The sequence below is a fragment of the Bufo bufo genome, chromosome 1 (assembly GCF_905171765.1).
Source record: "Bufo bufo chromosome 1, aBufBuf1.1, whole genome shotgun sequence".
NCBI lineage: Eukaryota > Metazoa > Chordata > Amphibia > Anura > Bufonidae > Bufo > Bufo bufo.
The window spans coordinates 75176271-75196263 of record NC_053389.1 but is presented as its reverse complement, the minus strand read 5'-3'; the positions used below and the strand labels follow the sequence as shown (position 1 = coordinate 75196263).

General features: G+C 43.0%; 1 protein-coding gene across 1 annotated transcript in view; it reads right to left on the bottom strand.

The window, feature by feature from the left end:
- Positions 1 to 19993, bottom strand: part of C1H11orf53 (chromosome 1 C11orf53 homolog) — a 102356-nt gene that overhangs the window by 15112 nt on the left and 67251 nt on the right. The window contains exon 2 of the mRNA XM_040426245.1: positions 17326 to 17435. Coding sequence (XP_040282179.1) covers positions 17326 to 17435 — 110 coding nt within the window. The remainder of the gene's footprint in view (positions 1 to 17325; positions 17436 to 19993) is intronic.

The following is a 19993-nucleotide window of genomic DNA, read 5'->3' as shown; positions in this document are numbered from 1 at the left end:
TTTTTTTATCAAAGACATGTAGAACAATAAATTTAGAGAAAAAATTATATAGAAATGTAGTTATATTTGAAAAACAGAAAGTGAAAAATGTATTTTTTTTGCAAAAAATTCGGTCAATTTCGATTAATATCAAAAAAAGTAAAAATGTCAGCAGCAATGAAATACCACCGAATGAAAGCTCTATTAGTTAGAAGAAAAGGAGGTAAAATTAATTTGGGTGGTAAGTTGTATGACCGAGCAATAAACCGTGAAATTAGTGTAATGCAGAATTGTAAAAAGTTGTCTGGTCATTAAGGCCCCTTTCACACGGGCGAGTATTCCGCGCGGATGCGATGCGTGAGTTGAACTCATTGCACCCGCACTGAATACCGACCCATTCATTTCTATGGGGCTGTTTAACTCACCTTAGTCCACTTGATCGCGTAGCCCGGCATCTCCTTCTGTCTTCATCTGATCTCTGTGCAGCAATAGGACCTGTGGTGACGTCACTTCGGTCATCACATAATCCATCACATGATCTTTTACCATGGTGATGGATCATGTGATGACCGGAATGACGTCACCACAGGTCCTGTTGCTGCACAGAGATCAGATGAAGACAGAAGAGATGCCGGGCTACGCGATCAAGTGGACTAAGGTGAGTTAATTTTTTATTTTATTTTTTTACCCCTCCAGCGATGTTTTACTATGCATTCTGTATTCAGAATGCTATTATTTTCCCTTATAACCATGTTATAAGGGAAAATAATTCAATCTACACAACCCCGATCCCAAGCCCGAACTTCTGTGAAGAAGTTCGGGTTTGGGTACCAAACATGCACGATTTTTCTCACGCGAGTGCAAAACGCATTACAATGTTTTGCACTCGCGCTGAAAAATCGCGGGTGTTCCCGTAACGCACCCGCACATTTTCCCGCAATGCCCATCTGAAAGAGGCCTAATGGGGGTTTAAGCTAGAGGAGCTGAGGTGGTTAATATTTACATTTTTTTTATTTTTTTATTTAAAATAAGTATTTCCCCCCTTTACATTGTCCCTGCTGCCCTGTGCATTGTAAACACAGCAGCAGGGAGCTTACCATGGCAGCCAGGGCTTCAGTAGCATCCTGGCTGAAATAGTAACTGATCGGAGACCCGGGATTACACTGCTGGGGCTCCGATCAGAAGCTGCCACTGCCACCAATGAAGAGGAGGGGAGGGGACCCTGGGGCCACTGCCACCAATGATTTTAATACTGGGTGGTGCACTGCGCCACCAATGTTTTTAATACTAGGGGGGGTGCACTGCGCCACCAATGATAATTAACCTTTAATACAGATACAGGAGGCGGGTGCGGCAGAATCACATCGCCGGCACCCAACTACTGATAGAGAGCTGCGATCGGCGGCAGTTAACCTCTCAGGTGCCGCACCCGCCTCCTGCATCTGTAAGAGAACCTTTCATGGGTCCATACTTTATTAACTAAGAGTAGCAGGACATGTAGAGCGGCACCCAGGGATCTTCCTGTACTTACTATTATACCTGGGCACTGCTCCGTTCGCCCGCTGTGGCTCCCATTACCGTCTCCCGTGTTGTATGCTAATTACTACTATGGAAACACCAGGGAGGAGACATCAGCTTCTCTTCCTGGGCGCTCCTTCCCCCTATCTGTAGCGCTGTCTAATCACTGCGCAGAGGGTTCCAGCCAGGGAGAAGGCGAGTTTTTTTTTCTCCTTGGCTGTGACGCTCTGGGCAGTGATTGGACAGCGCTGCAGCTAGGGGGAAGGAACGCCCAGGGAGAGAAGCTGATGTCTCCTCCCTGATGTTCCGATAGTAGTAATTATCATACAGTGCGGGATAATGTAATGGGGCCCAGGAATAATAGTAAGTGCAGGGAGATCCCTGGGCATTGCTCTACATGTCCTGCTACTTAGTTAAAAAGTCCGGACCCATGAAAGGTCCTCTGGTTAATTATCATTGGTGGCACAGTGGCCACATTCCCTCCCCTCCTCTGCCCACTCTCTCCTCATTGGTGGCAGTGGCTGGCCGGCATCACAGTTGAAAGGAAGGAACTCTCTCCTTACTTTCCGCTGTACGGCCGCTCGCTGTTTGTGATGTGCGCATCGGGCCCGCATTCGCCTGGCGTCTCTGCTCCTCTGTATTGCCGTGGCCCGGCAAACAATCTTTCAGGGCCCGGTCCTGGGCCGCGGCCCGGCGGTTGGGGACCGCTGCAATATATGACAGGTCAGATATAAGACTCTGATTCATTGACTTTTAATACAATGTACATTATGTCAGGGACACGACTCTGATATATAGTTCTTTGTCATAAAAAAAGTTGCAAACCGTGCAAAGTTGCAAAGATGCTAAGATGCTCTCAAAAAGGAGAAGTAGTACCCCACACAACATGACAAAGGCCTCTTACTCAGTTAAGCAAGTCCTCTCTGCTTTGCACTGATGAAGAACGATCACCCCGAAGCAACTGTCTACAGATTAGGCACTGGTTTAGTTATCATCCTAAATTATTTCTCAAGGCTTGGCACTGGTTTAGCTAAAATAATCCTAAATTATGTCTTAAGGCTTGTTTAAAAGGTCGAACATTGACTTACAGTATAGCTACCTTACATCTAGTGGCATAACAGGCTCATCTTTCATTTCTTTTTGGAAAGAGCTAATTTGCATACTACGAGACTGCAATTACACAGGGAATTGCAGACACTGGACTGATTTTAGAGAGCATGCCCAAAATTGATAAGCAGCTTCCAGCACATTAAAAAACATTTTGACTACTGACTGACCTGAGAAAGATGCAACAGACAAATAAACCTCAAAAGCTAATGAAAATAAAATAAAAATCTGAATTATATATCAGTTTAAAGGGAATCTGTTATTTTGAAAGTGCAGTCCAATCTGCAGGCATAGTGTTACAGAACAAGAAGAGCTGAGCAAATTTATATCTAGCTTTGTAGGAATAAGCTATTTTATTCAAGTAAATCTTTGTTCATTCTCAGCTAAGGCCTCATGCACACCGCCGTTGTGCAGCCGTTCCGTGCATTGGGGACCGCAATTTGCGGTCCCCAATGCACGGGCAACATCCGTGATCCATCCACATGTTCTATTTCTTTGCGGTGCTGAGGCATGGACAGAAACACCACGGAAGAGCTCGGTAGTGCTTCAGCGGGCTTCCGATCCGTGCTTACATTCCGCACTCCACCGCATCTCCTGGATTGCAGACCCATTCAAGTGAATGGGTCCGCATCCATGATGCGGGGTGCACGCGGCTGGTGCCAGTGTATTGCGTACCCGCTGTATGCGGGCCGCAATACGGCCACGGCCAGGCAACAGCCGTGTGCATGAGGCCTAAGGAGTCCAGTGGGCTCCTGACGGAGTAGGACCACCCACTGGACTCCTTAGCTCTAGCAGAGATTTAGATGAGTAAACTACAGATTATACTAAATCTTTTTCCAGAAATCTATATATCAATCCACTCAGCTTCCCCTGCTCTGTAACATGCTGCCTGGAGATTGAACTGCATTTTCATAGTGACCGGTTCCCTTTAAGGCGAATTCATATATTCTAGGATTTCCTTTACTAATCTATATCCTTTCTATTATTCATTGCAGTTATTAGATGTCTAGTAAACTATGCCAAATGCATTTACCGATATTGCATTTTTAATCATTAAAGTACAACCAGATAAATTATAAAAACAGCAATATAAACTTTACTACACAAACCAGTCAATAGTCTAATGGTAAAAAAAGCACCAATGACAAAATAAACACCAACGTCAGCAGCCTTAAATACGACCAATTACCTATTTTTTGAGACACAGGAGATGACAAACTTCGTCATTTTTGCATAAAGCAAACAGCGAGTTCCTGCTACGCATGGCAGACAAATTCAGAGATTAAAATTTGAATGTAATTTGCCCATCCGAGGTTTCCTCTAGAGCAGCAGCTGTCCAGAGAGAAGAAATCCTGCATGGATGCAGAGGCTTCAAAAGCTGCGTGTTTACCAGTTGGCAGGCTTATAAAGCCGATGACAGATAATGCAAGGGTTGTCTGCCACAATACAAGAGTCGCTTGGATAAGCCGTAAACTGCATAATACATCAACCAGGTTCTGACTATTCAAGCTTCGCTCTTAAAACTATGGTTTTCTTTGAGGTGAACATGTAGCCATTTCAAGGATTATGGACAATCTAATTCCTGGGGTTTAGCTGTGTTTAGCTTTGTCTAAGATGGTAAATACAATGTTTGCTTCGAAGTATAAAAGAAGAAAAATGATTGGTCCACACAGATCTTAATTCACACATAGCCTGCAGGAAGATTAAAGTTTGCTTGTAAACTTTGTCTTTATGTAAGGAATTGTGCAGGAGTAGAAAAATATTGCTGTTTTATTCCAAAAACAGTGCCCCACCTGGCCCCATCTGGTATTCCCGCTCAGCCCTATTTACTTCTATGGAGCTGAGCTATGATACTAGGCATGACCTATGGGAAGAAAACAGACATGTTTTTTTTTTCTAACCCTGTCGTCAGTCTTAATAGGAAAATTAGCTTGTGTATTTTGCGCCAAAATTATTAATGGATACATTAATAATTTTGGCATATCCTTAGGAGGACCATTCTTTATAAAATTTAATCTGTTCCAGCAGGGAGCTTCCCTAGATTTCTGGTCCATTGTGCACCAGTTTTCTGGCTCATATATTGGTGAATGTGTCAGGCTGCGTAGGTCCCACCTGTAGCCCACCCAAACACCACCCACTTTTTTCTGAAAATGGTAAGGGTGTCAGAAAACAGCAAAGAGTCTCAAATTTTGGCACAACTTGGGTCTTTTCTATACTTAGAAGTTCAATACATTGCTCCAGTCATGTCCTCATGTGAAGTGTGGCTCCATTTTTAGAGAAACCTTTTTCTCAGCAATAGGCACTGTTCACCCTGTGTTATTTCACTGAAAGTACTGCACAAAAAGCATATATTCAAAAGGTTTTTTAAAGTTTTCCTTTATTGTGGATGCCTGGGAGATCACACATTCTGGAAAGTAGTTTGCATACCAAAAAAATCTAAAGCGGGCCATATACAGTACAGACCAAAAGTTTGGACACACCTTCTCATTCAAAGAGTTTTCTTAATTTTCATGACTATGAAAATTGTAGATTCACACTAAAGGCATCAAAACTATGAATAACAGATGTGGAATTATATACATAACAAACAAGTGTGAAACAACTGAAAATATGTCATATTCTAGGTTCTTCAAAGTAGCCACCTTTTGCTTTGATTACTGCTTTGCACACTCTTGGCATTCTCTTGATGAGCTTCAAGAGGTAGTCCCCTGAAATGGTTTTCACTTCACAGGTGTGCCCTGTCAGGTTTAATAAGTGGGATTTATTGCCTTATAAATGGGGTTGGGACCATCAGTTGCGTTGAGGAGAAGTCAGGTGGATACACAGCTGATAGTCCTACTGAATAGACTGTTAGAATTTGTATTATGGCAAGAAAAAAGCAGCTAAGTAAAGAAAAACGAGTGGCCATCATTACTTTAAGAAATGAAGGTCAGTCAGTCGGCCGAAAAATTGGGAAAACTTTGAAAGTAAGGGGTATTTGACCATGAAGGAGAGTGATGGGGTGCTGCGCCAGATGACCTGGCCTCCACAGTCACCGGACCTGAACCCAATCGAGATGGTTTGGGGTGAGCTGGACCGCAGAGTGAAGGCAAAAGGGCCAACAAGTGCTAAGCATCTCTGGGAACTCCTTCAAGACTGTTGGAAGACCATTTCAGGGGACTACCTCTTGAAGCTCATCAAGAGAATGCCAAGAGTGTGCAAAGCAGTAATCAAAGAAAAAGGTGGCTACTTTGAACAACCTAGAATATGACATATTTTCAGTTGTTTCACACTTGTTTGTTATGTATATAATTCCACATGTGTTAATTCATAGTTTTGATGCCTTCATAGTCATGAAAATAAAGAAAACTCTTTGAATGAGAAGGTGTGTCCAAACTTTTGGTCTGTACTGTATATTAGATGAGAGTTGGCTGGTTCTGCTGGTACAGTATTTTGAGCTGCAATATGGTATTGCTGGCACTACCTACTTGGGTTAGCCCTGCCTTCTGTCAGTTTGGGCCAATTTTTTTTTAGAGTGCCTGAAGGTCTATGGTCACAATGGGCAATAGTCTTGTCTCCCAACTTATATCTTTAGCGTGTATACTGTGAGAGGGCCTTACTGATACAATCTATAAACTCATCATTGTGATTTATTCTTTGAAGTGTGTCGTGAATCCATCTTTGGAAAGGCACCTTAGCTTTTCTACAGGTATTGTATCCAAAATAAATCCATTGACTTTGTAAGAAGGGATTAGGGTCACAAAAGAACTTGGTTGGTGAGTCCTTACAAACATGACGGACTGATTTACATAAAGCTGGTCTACGGCTTCACCACACAGTAAACAAATGGCAATGGAATAAGTCGGAGCCTGTCTTGCTTCAGTATTGAGCTCATGTCATTGTGTTGGTATGTTTGACTTCACAATAGTACATTTCATAAATCGGTATGTGGGGCAGTATGGAATTGACATTTTTTTAAACAATGGAAGCAATTTTTTCTGCTGTTTTTCAGAATACTGTGATTGGGTTCCTAACTCCTAGGTGGGACAAATATTTTTCACTGGAAGATTTACTATAGATTCATACCTTCTCTGGTGCATATGGAACCTTGAGGTCCACAAGCAACAATCCACATTTCTGATGGAAAGGTCATCAATATCAGATTGGTGGGACTCCAATGCCCTGCACCACCGACCAGCTGTTTCAGACTGCTCTGGAATGCATATAGTGGACGGAAGACTCCATCAGCAGCTCAGCTCCTATTCACTTGTAATATCCAACGCTTGCCTTAATATCCTCATGATTTGAAATTTTTGCTATATAATTGTTGCAGGATTGAATGTTCTGTGATTTATTATGAATTTTTGATTCAAATTCTGTAATGATCCATGATTTCATGGTTTATCAGCTGTAGAATCTACAGGTGTTACACTAGGGCAAAAAAAAGAATATTGTACAAAGATTTTTTTCTGAATTTTAAGATAGCAAATCTGTATTTTCTAGATGGTAAAAAATAAGAAAATTCTTGAATTTATGGAGTGTATATACCATAAGAAACATATAGTTATTGGCAATGGATAGTGTATAGATTAATAGATGACTGCAGGGGTGTACACAGGGGTGACAGTCGCAGGGCATATTCTCCAGGTATGGGGAGCGCAACAACAATAGTGACTCTGCCATGGCTATTGTAGATACAAAGCTAAGGAAGTGTCCTGGATTTCTTTATCCCAGATGAAGGGGCTAGCTCAGCTGAATGTAATGATACCATTCATTTAGCAATCTGTTGCATTATTTCGGAGAAAAAGTATGTTTAATCTATATTCAAATGAGCAGTTAAGTGCCCTGCAGGGCAGGCCCACGCTACCCTGTGCACCCTTGCTCCTCCTGCTTTCTCTGCTAGCTCCTCGAAATCCTTATTGACAGGTCAGGTTCCTGCATAGTCATCTCTCCTGGCCCTTTCAATCGAGGGAGGGAGGAGCTGGCAGAGGAAGCAGGAGGAGCAAGGGTGCACAGAGTAGCTTGGGCCTGCCCTTGGTAAGAGGTCTTCTTGAAGGAGTCTAACATTGACTTCCAGGGTAGCTCCAATAGGTGGCACTATCAAGGTAATTTTATTACTTCTAGAGAAGAACTATTTTGCATACTTTTCCCATGGAGCATTGCTTTAAAGGGGTTGTAATTAACTAGAACACCAAGGTTGCCATCTTCTAAAAACACTAGAAAACCAAGGTTTCCATCTTCTAAAAACAATACAACTCTTGCCCATGTGATATGTGAGACCGCTAAACACTATTCAAAAGAAGAAGAAAGCAACTTTGTCTTTCTAATCCTATTTAAATTTTATGGAGATATTCCAAATATCATATATGTAAGGCCAGTCTTAGTGCATCTGCCCCTGTGTCTATATGCTTTCCCTTTCTCCCATGCAGTTGCTACGGTATTTGCAGCTTAATTGTGTGACACATACAACTGAGCATGCGCAAATGCCGATCCACCAATGGAAAAATTTTAATAGTACTGGAGTAGCATGTAACAGGAAGACTACAACTAAGTGGTATTCAACTGCAGGAAACACTGTGGATAGGGAGGTACCTGTGTACGGAGGGGTCAGGAGAGGTAATTGTCAGCCTAACAGCGTTCAACCAACTGTTGTCCGATGTGTGTGGCCATCCTTAAGGCTGTTTCAGACAAGCATGTCCTGTGCGGAAATCTCGCTCCGTATGTGAACATGAATCCTCATTTTGGATCCTGCTGGTTTCTGAGGAGCACACAGCATTCTAATGATTTATAATGCTGTGTGTCCCTGCATGATCTTGAAATAATACTGTCAATATAATTTGATAAAATTAAGGTCATGCATCAAGACATACTGTAGCATTATAAATTAGTATAATGCCGTGCGCTCCTGAGAAACGAGAAGTGTCTATAATGGGTAATCATGCTCACACACGGAGAGTAATTTCCGCACAGGACATACTTGTCTGAAAGAGCCTTTAGGCTTAGAGTAAATTCTTAAAGTACTTTGTTTTTAAAAGAGTTTGGATTAGAGATGAATGAACTTCTTGAAATTCGTTTTGAGTCTGATTCAGCAAATAAAAAAATAAAAAACAGTTTTTGGCCAAATCGGTTCTACCCGAATCGAATTTGCTCCGATTGGCTTCAAAATTGGTATATGACACTCTGAGGTCTCCTAGGACTCCTAGATTTTTTCTCTATTCAAATTTCTGCCCCCCTCCCCTTTTACTGTCTTTAATAAGATAGCAGTAACAAATAATGTCAGAGTAACACTGTAAGTGTGTTGCTGAGTGTTAAAAAACAACGCATTTAAAAACACAATGTGCCATTGCATGTGTTATGCTTATCAGTGATGGCCAGTTCACAGTGTTCGCCGACGAATAACATGCGATCTGCCATCTTTATTCCCAAGCCCGGCGATGCAGAGGTAAGTCCTTACCTGTGCCTGCGCCGCGAGCCGCTCTGAAACACATGCGGTCACCGGGAGCAGGCAGTTCCGAGAACAGCCCAATGAAGGCTTGTGTTTGAGAGCGGCTCGCGGTGCAGGCACAGGTAAGGACTTACCTCTGCATTGCCGGGCTTGGGAATAAAGATAGCAGATCGCATGTTATTCGTCAGCGAACACTGTGAACTGGCCATCACTGATGCTTATTAATATTAGAAACATTTGAATTTAAGCACACACAGTGTTATGGGGAAAAAACAGTGACTTGTTGGGACCAAGTGTCAAAAATTATGCCTTAACGTAATGGGGGCAAATCACTGCTCCTGTTTATGCACAGAATGCCTGCCCATATTCATACAATGTGCTAATTGTCAGAAGAAGGGGTAGCGTGTTCTAAATGAGCCTGGATAAATTATCCCTTTTGATTGGGAGCAGCAGCAGTACAGTGTGAATGTGGAAAGGATAAGTTGTGTAGGGCTAATAACTGTCCGCAATAGTAGTGTCAGCTGTAGCAGCAGAACATGGAACAGACAAGGCAGTAGATGTGTGTGCGGCTGTGTTAAGGTACTGTAGCAGTCCTAGTAGTGGCAGCTGTGTAGCAGTAACGGTAGTGGCAGTAGGGGTAATGAAAGTGGTGGCAAAAGGGGGAAAGAGTATGATGACAGTAAGGCAGACAGCAGTGGCATAATGCGACCAGTAATCAATAGCCACCCTCAGAAATAGCAGAGCGATTCATTAGCCTCAGCCGGAGGGTTGCAAAAATTCTCACAGTTCTATGCCTCATTCATTTTGGCAAATGTTATGTTTTGTACACTGATGGAGGACAGGTTTGTGAGTTTGGGTGTGATGATACCACTTGCCTTGCTGAAAACCCTTTCTGAGATGACCCTGGAGGCTGGACAAGACTATACAGCAAGAGCACACAAGGACAGTTTGGGCCACTGTTCAAATAGGCCTACCCAGAAGTCCATTGGGTAAGGGAACACAGCATGCATTGGAGAAAGGCCAGAGTCCAGAAAGGACTGAACCCGGGCATTGAGGCGGTACGTCTTTGCAATTTTTCCAGCGATCATCTAATGTATGCTGGTAGTGGTCCAAAGTCTAACGCTGTGTTCAGGGACTTGTCTCTTATGTGGTAAAAGCAGGTTACTGTCCCTACTGTATATATCTCTATTGGTGCTGGGATGAGGGCTAGTAGTCCCTAGTAACCTAACCAGGGAGCACCTGCCCTGATAACGGCGACCCTGTCCAAAACCTCTCCCTAGTGAGGGGACTTCTATACCAATATAGAAGTTCCCTGAGGAGTATTGCTAGAAAATTGTACATAAGAGAAGAAATGTGGCATGTCTGGCAACACTAGGGACTTAATAGGGTGCAGGTCAATTACTAAAGCAAGGTATCGGACAGGGTCACCTGTATAGAGGCGGGTTCTCTGTGGTTAGGTTACTAGGGACCACCATCCCAACACTGATAGGGATATATACAGTAGGGACAGTAGCCTGCTTTTATCACACAGGAGACCTGGCACTGAACTCTGCATTAGCCTTTGGACCACTACAAGCATACGTCAGACCCCCTGAAATATTGCACAACCCAAGATCCACTATGCCGTTTGGTGCACTGGAGAATCCGTGACTTCTTTTCAGTACAGAGGAAAACACCTTGACCAGACCGCCCATGAGAACCGCTGTAGGTAATACACCTTTGGGACATTAGGTACCCCTCACTTTATTTCTAATGGACATCCTGTTAGGTGTAGTAGACTTATTAAAGGTTTTTTGTGTGATTGTCTTTTAGGCTCCACTACATTGACTTGGGTGGTTGATTGTATATAGTTTGGACTGCTTGGTGTTTGCACCATTTTTTTTAGATTTTTCTGAATTGAAAAGACCAAAACAAATCTTAATTTAGAATTAATTTGCTCCTCCCTAGTTTGGATATTTTATATATGTAACTAAAATGAAGATACATAACTTTATGCAGTATATAAATTTAATACAGTCTCAGTTCACATCTGGAGTGTCATATTCGTAACACAATATCAACAGGGCCTGGCGGACTCCACTGACATAATAGTAGTCATAGGGTTCTGCTGGAAAAAAATAGAACTTCAGGCTACTGTATTTTTACCATTAAATGTAATGGAATCTGCAATGGAAACTCCTGATGTAGATGTGAACAATACTTAAAACAATTAAAGGATGTTTTCAGGGTCATATAAAAAGTCAAGTAACATAAAGTACTTGACCAAAAGTTGCATCAATCTGACTTTATAGGACACAAACAATAATCAACCAAATGCCACCTTTGCTACTTTGTTCTTTAGGTCACCGCCCTTATCAATGTCTATATTTGCTGTCAGTAAATAAATAATTCTTAATTGTGTTCAGAGGCTGAAATCCTGTACAGACCTTTCCCTGCTCACAGGATGATACAGTTGTGCCCAGCATAGTCGATAATTGGATCTGGTGACTGCTCATTGAAATTGGCTCCTTTACTTTGAGGTTGATGGCCAAAGCCCCAAATCCATGCCACTTGCAAATAAATAATGTGGATAGTGGACTGTGGATTGTTAATGGCTGTGCAGTTACTGTGTGGCCATTAGCAAAGAGTTAAAGGGGTTGCCTGCTTTTTTGTATTGATGACCTATCCTCGGCATAGCTTGTAAATCAAGGTAAGACCACAGCACTCATCCACTAATGGCTTTTGTGGGTGCACGTCCTAGATTGATTCCTTCCACCACAGACATCTATATATATCGTTCCTATTGAGTTTGAGACAGCACACCAAAGGAGTGGTATTCAAGAGTTCAGTTTTTATTCAATCAGATTTCAACACCAGTCGTACATTTCTTAAATTTATTACAAACTTTCGGGCCCAATTTTGGTGCCCTTCTTCAAGTTACAAAAAGATAAATATACACCATCAGAATACATAATCAGTATACATAATTTACTTAAAGAAAACTTCGAGATACATTTCATTACAAAAAAAGAAAAAGAAAAAATGATTTGAACAAATAATCATTAACATGATTAACATCTTAGATAGTGAATAGGCTACCATAATCAGAAAATTTGGTGCTCTGTTCATCTAGAAATGCTATACATAATTTTATTATAATGATATACATGATTGTGTGATGTAATTCATTGGCATTATAACATAATTAAACAAAAATACATGTGGCAAGTAGCTATATGAGTGTATGTGTGTGTGCTTAAGGATATTGGTCCTGTGGCAATTAGCTATATATGTACCCAAGTACACTGATTCTGTGACAATTAGACATATATGCATATACACATGTACTCAGATATGTTGATCTTGTGGCACTTAGTCATATATATGTATATACACCCTGTACAGAATTATTAGGCAAATGAGTATTTTGACCACATCATCCTCTTTATGCATGTTGTCTTACTCCAAGCTGTATAGGCTCGAAAGCCTACTACCATTTAAGCATATTAGGTGATGTGCATCTCTGTAATGAGAAGGGGTGTGGTCTAATGACATCAACACCCTATATCAGGTGTGCATAATTATTAGGCAACTTCCTTTCCTTTGGCAAAATGGGTCAAAAGAAGGACTTAACAGGCTCAGAAAAGTCAAAAATAGTGAGATATCTTGCAGAGGGATGCAGCACTCTTAAAATTGCAAAGCTTCTGAAGCGTGATCATCGAACAATCAAGCGTTTCATTCAAAATAGTCAACAGGGTCGCAAGAAGCGTGTGGAAAAACCAAGGCGCAAAATAACTGCCCATGAACTGAGAAAAGTCAAGCGTGCAGCTGCCAAGATGCTACTTGCCACCAGTTTGGCCATATTTCAGAGCTGCAACATCACTGGAGTGCCCAAAAGCACAAGGTGTGCAATACTCAGAGACATGGCCAAGGTAAGAAAGGCTGAAAGACGACCACCACTGAACAAGACACACAAGCTGAAACGTCAAGACTGGGCCAAGAAATATCTCAAGACTGATTTTTCTAAGGTTTTATGGACTGATGAAATGAGAGTGAGTCTTGATGGGCCAGATGGATGGGCCCGTGGCTGGATTGGTAAAGGGCAGAGAGCTCCAGTCCGACTCAGACGCCAGCAAGGTGGAGGTGGAGTACTGGTTTGGGCTGGTATCATCAAAGATGAGCTTGTGGGGCCTTTTCGGGTTGAGGATGGAGTCAAGTTCAACTCCCAGTCCTACTGCCAGTTTCTGGAAGACACCTTCTTCAAGCAGGGGTACAGGAAGAAGTCTGCATCCTTCAAGAAAAACATGATTTTCATGCAGGACAATGCTCCATCACACGCGTCCAAGTACTCCACAGCGTGGCTGGCAAGAAAGGGTATAAAAGAAGAAAATCTAATGACATGGCCTCCTTGTTCACCTGATCTGAACCCCATTGAGAACCTGTGGTCCATCATCAAATGTGAGATTTACAAGGAGGGAAAAGAGTACACCTCTCTGAACAGTGTCTGGGAGGCTGTGGCTGCTGCTGCACGCAATGTTGATGGTGAACAGATCAAAACACTGACAGAATCCATGGATGGCAGGCTTTTGAGTGTCCTTGCAAAGAAAGGTGGCTATATTGGTCACTGATTTGTTTTTGTTTTGTTTTTGAATGTCAGAAATGTATATTTGTGAATGTTGAAATGTTATATTGGTTTCACTGGTAAAAATAAATAATTGAAATGGGTATATATTTGTTTTTTGTTAAGTTGCCTAATAATTATGCACAGTAATAGTCACCTGCACACACAGATATCCCCCTAAAATAGCTAAAACTAAAAACTACTTCCAAAAATATTCAGCTTTGATATTAATGAGTTTTTTGGGTTCATTGAGAACATGGTTGTTGTTCAATAATAAAATTAATCCTCAAAAATACAACTTGCCTAATAATTCTGCACTCCCTGTATACACTCACCTAAAGAATTATTAGGAACACCATACTAATACGGTGTTGGACCCACTTTTGCCTTCAGAACTGCCTTAATTCTACGTGGCATTGATTCCACAAGGTGCTGATAGCATTCTTTAGAAATGTTGGCCCATATTGATAGGATAGCATCTTGCAGTTGATGGAGATTTGAGGGATGCACATCCAGGGCACGAAGCTCCCGTTCCACCACATCCCAAAGATGCTCTATTGGGTTTCAGATCTGGTGACTGTGGGGGCCATTTTAGTACAGTGAACTCATTGTCATGTTCAAGAAACCAATTTGAAATGATTAGAGCTTTGTGACATGGTGCATTATCCTGCTGGAAGTAGCCATCACAGGATGGATACATGTTCTCATTCTGTTTACGCCAAATTCGGACTCTACCATTTGAATGTCTCAACAGAAATCGAGACTCATCAGACCAGGCAACATTTTTCCAGTCTTCAACAGTCCGATTTTGGTGAGCTCGTGCAAATTGTAGCCTCTTTTTCCTATTTGTAGTGGAGATGAGTGGTACCCGGTGGGGTCTTCTGCTGTTGTAGCCCATCCGCCTTAAGGTTGTGCGTGTTGTGGCTTCACAAATGCTTTGCTGCATACCTCGGTTGTAACGAGTGGTTATTTCAGTCAACGTTGCTCTTCTATCAGCTTGAATCAGTCGGCCCATTCTCCTCTGACCTCTAGCATCCACAAGGCATTTTTGCCCACAGGACTGCCGCATACTGGATGTTTTTCCCTTTTCACACCATTCTTTGTAAACCCTAGAAATGGTTGTGCGTGAAAATCCCAGTAACTGAGCAGATTGTGAAATACTCAGACCGGCCCGTCTGGCACCAACAACCATGCCACGCTCAAAATTGCTTAAATCACCTTTCTTTCCCATTCTGACATTCAGTTTGGAGTTCAGGAGATTGTCTTGACCAGGATCACACCCTTAAATGCATTGAAGCAACTGCCATGTGATTGGTTGACTAGATAATTGCATTAATGAGAAAAAAGACAGGTGTTCCTAATAATTTTTTAGGTGAGTGTATATCATTATAATAAAATTATGTATAGCATTTCTAGATGAACAGAGCACCAAATTTTCTGATTATGGTAGCCTATTCAATATCTAAGATATTAATCATGTTAATTATTATTTGTTCAAATCATGTAAAAAATGTATTTTTATTTTTTGTAATGAAATGTATCTCAAAGTTTTCTTTAAGTAAATTATGTATAATGATTATGTATTCTGATGGTGTATCTTTATTTTTTTGTAGGTTGAAGAAGGGCCCCAAAATTGGTCCCGAAACGTTGTAAAAAATGTAAGAAATGTACCACTGGTGTTGAAATCTGAATGAATAAAAACTGAACTCTTGAATACCACTCCTTTGGTGTGCTGTCTCAAACTCAATAGGAACTATGCTCAGCATAGGTCCCCAATATCAGATCAGCGGGGGGCCCACTGCCAAAACCCTCGACAATCAGCAGTTTGAAGCTACTGCAATTTCGACGGTGTTTATATGAGCACTGGATTCTCTTTAAACAGCTGATTGGCAGGGGTGCTGGTAGTCGGTCTACCACTGATCTGATATTGATGACCTCTCCTGAGGACAGGTCATCAAAATAAAAAAGCAGACAACCCCTTTAAGACTTGTTTCATTTATAAACTACATAGACTTGGGGCTTTGAGCTGCACCGTTGTTGCTACATCTTGCCCATGGCTTAGCGGTGCAGCTGTCACTAGGTGGGGCGAGTATAGGCTAAGTATAGACTAATTAAATTAAACAGGAAATACTGTTACCTACGGGCTAAACATTAAGGCTAATATTACACAAGCATGGTTATTCTGGGAAACACACTCTGTGTGATGGCCACATTTCCTGGACAGAACATTGCTCCTCTGAGCTGAACTCACAGAATCATAATAACTTTCTGCCTGACCACAGGTCTACTGTACTGTAGTCACATAATACTGTGAGTACAGTACAATGGACTGGCAGTCGGGCAGAAAGTTCAGGTCAGAGGAGGAGTGTTCAGTCTGGAAATAGGGCCATCACAAGGCAGTATAAGCATTTATGTATTTCAGGTAGTTCGAGCAATTTTTATTTGTAGTTACACAGATATTACAGTTGTATGGTCTGATATAGGCAGGCTTTTATAGCTAATATACACAGTTGAGTCACATTATTATGACCACCAGCTAATTTCCAGAGTAACCTCCGCGTGCAGCATAGACAGCAGCTAGAGGGCCTGAGAGTAACACAATAAGGTCCTGGTAGGTTGTCACAGGTATCTGGAGCCATGAAGACTGCAGTTCATCCCACAGCTGCTGGAGGGTGCATGGGGGAGGATCCATAGAGTGAGCACGACGATTGAGCTGGACCCACAGATGCTCAATGGCTTTTAAGGCTAGAGAATTTGGAGGCCAAGGTACTACTTGTAAGTCTTGGTCATGCTCTTTCAAACAAGGTTGGACAACAAGCATGTAAGAGTGTACGTGATCTGTAAGGATGGACTTATACCCAAATTGGTTAAGAGTGCCTTCCACATGGATGGGTGGTCCCAGAGAATTCCAAGAAAATATCCCCCAGACCATAACGCTGCCACTTTCAGCTTGTGTTCTTCCAGCAATGATTGCAGGGTGTTTGTTCTTGGATGTTACTTGCCTGAAACGCCAACGTCCATCTGTTTGAGGAAGCAGAAGGAGTGACTTATCAGAGAAGACAACCCTTTGCTAATCAGTGGAGGTCCAATTCAAATGCTGTTGCGAAACTGAAGTGTTTTATGCCGATGCAACTTCTTCAGCAGAGGTGCAGTGACCATCCATCTGCCCCATATTCCCATATTCAGACACAAGTCTAGTAGCTCTCTTGTTTATTTTGGTGGTGAGCTGCTCCATTGTAGCGTGCCTGTCCGCCCTAGAGGACCTTCGTTGCCGATCTTCACCTCTCCTATTAATGGCACGTGTTGCTCCACAGTTTCCATGTCATTTATTCACAATGGTGCCATTTGACCACTCACAATATACTTTCAACACAGCAGCAGGTGGACAGTTCACAAACTGGGCAGTTTCAGAAATACTGACACTTTTGGCCCCTTTTGCAACTCTGATAAATCACCCCCTTTACCCATGACAGGAAAGAAGGATATACTGTATGTGCAGGCAGCTATTTGCACATCTTATATACCCACCAAGCCAGCTCACCACACGTATCTTCCTTCATGAGCTACAGTCTGCTGATGTTGACAGAATATTTTATTTCTGAATAATAATAAAATATCATTTGTTCTAATTTGGTGAAAAATTGTACAAATCATTGACTCCTAAGCACATTGAATTTGTGACATTGTAAGAACTCACATTTAACCTTGATCCCGATGTCTGCCTGGACCTCTTCTCTGCCAGGAGATCCTTGACTGTATGCTTCACTCGGACACCTTGGTAGACTCGCTTGTTGAAGTCACTTGGAACTAAAAAAAAAAACATAGAGAAAAAAAGAACTGAAATTAGAGGGGTTGGCCAACAAAGGATAGTTGATAAATATATGGTCAATAGGGTCCCACCACTGGGACTTCCATCAATCACTTGAATGGGAGTCCCATAGACAGGGCCGTCTTTAATATTGATTGGACCCTGGGCAAAAATTTACTTGGGCCCCCTGGATCCCGCCTTCCCACACCTTAGGCAATCACGCCCTCCACCACAACACACACACACACAAAAAATCCACACATCTGGTAGAGTACAGTGAATGACTGTAAATACTTCCAGTTCTGAAGACTCCAGCGGCTCAGGATCAGTGCTCTGGGCAACTGGGCTCAGGCTGGAAGTGGGCACCGCTCTGCAGGAAGGAGACCAGGGCTCGGCTCACCCTAGTGTTACAGTGCACCCCAGCACCCCACAGTATGCAGTATAGCACCCTATAGTATACAGCACCCCACACTATACAGTACCCCACAGTATATAGTAGAGCAGTATAGCACCCCACACTATACAGTACCCCACAGTATATAGTAGAGCAGTATAGCACCCCACACTATACAGCCCCCCACACTATACAGGCCCCCCCACAGTATACAGGCCCCCCACACTATACAGACCCCCCACACTATACAGGCCCCCCCACAGTATACAGGCCCCCCACACTATACAGGCCCCCCCACAGTATACAGGCCCCCCACACTATACAGCCCCCGCCACACTATACAGCCCCCCTCACTATACAGGCCCCCCCACACTATACAGCCCCCCCACACTATACAGGCCCCCCACAGTATACAGGCCCCCACACAGTATACAGCCCCCACAGTATACAGGCCCCCCACACTATACAGACCCCCCACACTATACAGCCCCCCACACAGTATACAGCCCACCACACAGTATGCAGCCCCACCCCCCACAGTATACAGGCCCCCACACAGTATACAGTCCCACACAGTATACAGCCCACCACACAGTATACAGCCCCCCCCACAGTATACAGGCCCCCCACAGTGTACAGTCCCACACAGTATACAGCCCTCCCACAGTATACAGCCCCCCACACAGTATACAGCCCCTCACACAGTATACAGCCCACCACACAGTATACAACCCCCCCACACTATACAGGCCCCCACACAGTATACAGGCCCCACACAGTATACAGCCCACCACACAGTATACAGCTCCCACAGTATACAGCCCCCCACAGTATACAGCCCCCCACAGTACAGGCCCCCACACAGTATACAGGCCCCCACACAGTATACAGCCCCCACAGTATACAGCCCCCACAGTATACAGGCCCCCACACAGTATACAGGCCCCCACACAGTATACAGCCCCCCCCATAGTATACAGCCCCCCCACAGTATACAGGCCCCCACACAGTATACAGTCACGCACAATATACAGACCCCCCACAGTATACAGCCCCCCCCCACAGTATACAGGCCCCCACACAGTATACAGCCTACCACACAGTATACAGCCCCCCCCACAGTATACAGCCCACCACACAGTATACAGCACACCACACAGTATACAGGCCCCCACACAGTATACAGTCACGCACAGTATACAGACCCCCCACAGTATACAGCCCCCCCACAGTATACAGGCCCCCACACAGTATACAGCCCACCACACAGTATACAGCCTACCACACAGTATACAGCCCCCCCAAAGTATACAGCCCACCACACAGTATACAGCACACCACACAGTATACAGCCCACCACACAGTATACAGGCCCCCACACAGTATACAGCCCACCACTATACAGTAGTTTACAGTATATTAACATAACAGCCCCTGTCACCTTTTTCTGATGTAATCTTCACACAAAAAAGCTCCAAACTTCTGTCACAACACTCCTGGCCTGACCTCATAGCCATGTGACCAGTAATTGCTAGGTTACCGGTCACATGGTGATGATGTCATTAAGGTCCTGATCACAACTTTAACACAGTACGATCATGATGCCTGGACTTGGTAGCTGCCCCTTTTGCCCCTTGGTAAAGACGGCCCTGCCCATAGACATTTAATAGTCCATATGTGCATATATGTGACCCTGGTCCATTCAAACTTCTTCTGAGCATCTCAGTGCCGCCAGCGACCCTGTGGATAGGTGATACACGTTTATCATGGGTCAACCCCTTTAAGTTAATTCTTATTTGCAGTGGGAAAATGAATAAATATGTATACTTCCTGTGACATGGGATACTTAGATTGGAGTGGTTGGATTTCAGCCCATTTGATATAAGAAGCAAAATAGATGTCTGGTGGCCACTTATCCCATTTGGTGAATTGAAATAGACATACTTATAGTGGAGACATGTCCACGGCTGAATAATAGGGAGAGCAAAACTGGTAACAAAGAGACCTCTACCATCTAGATAATAAATGTTTTATTATTTGACAGGTGTTTTATACCATATTACCCCTGCCTCTGCTTATCATTGGTTGAAGCAAAGATCGTGAATATCGAAATTCAATGTGACTAATCTTTGAGTCTCCAAAAACAGCCAATATCAGTGGTCA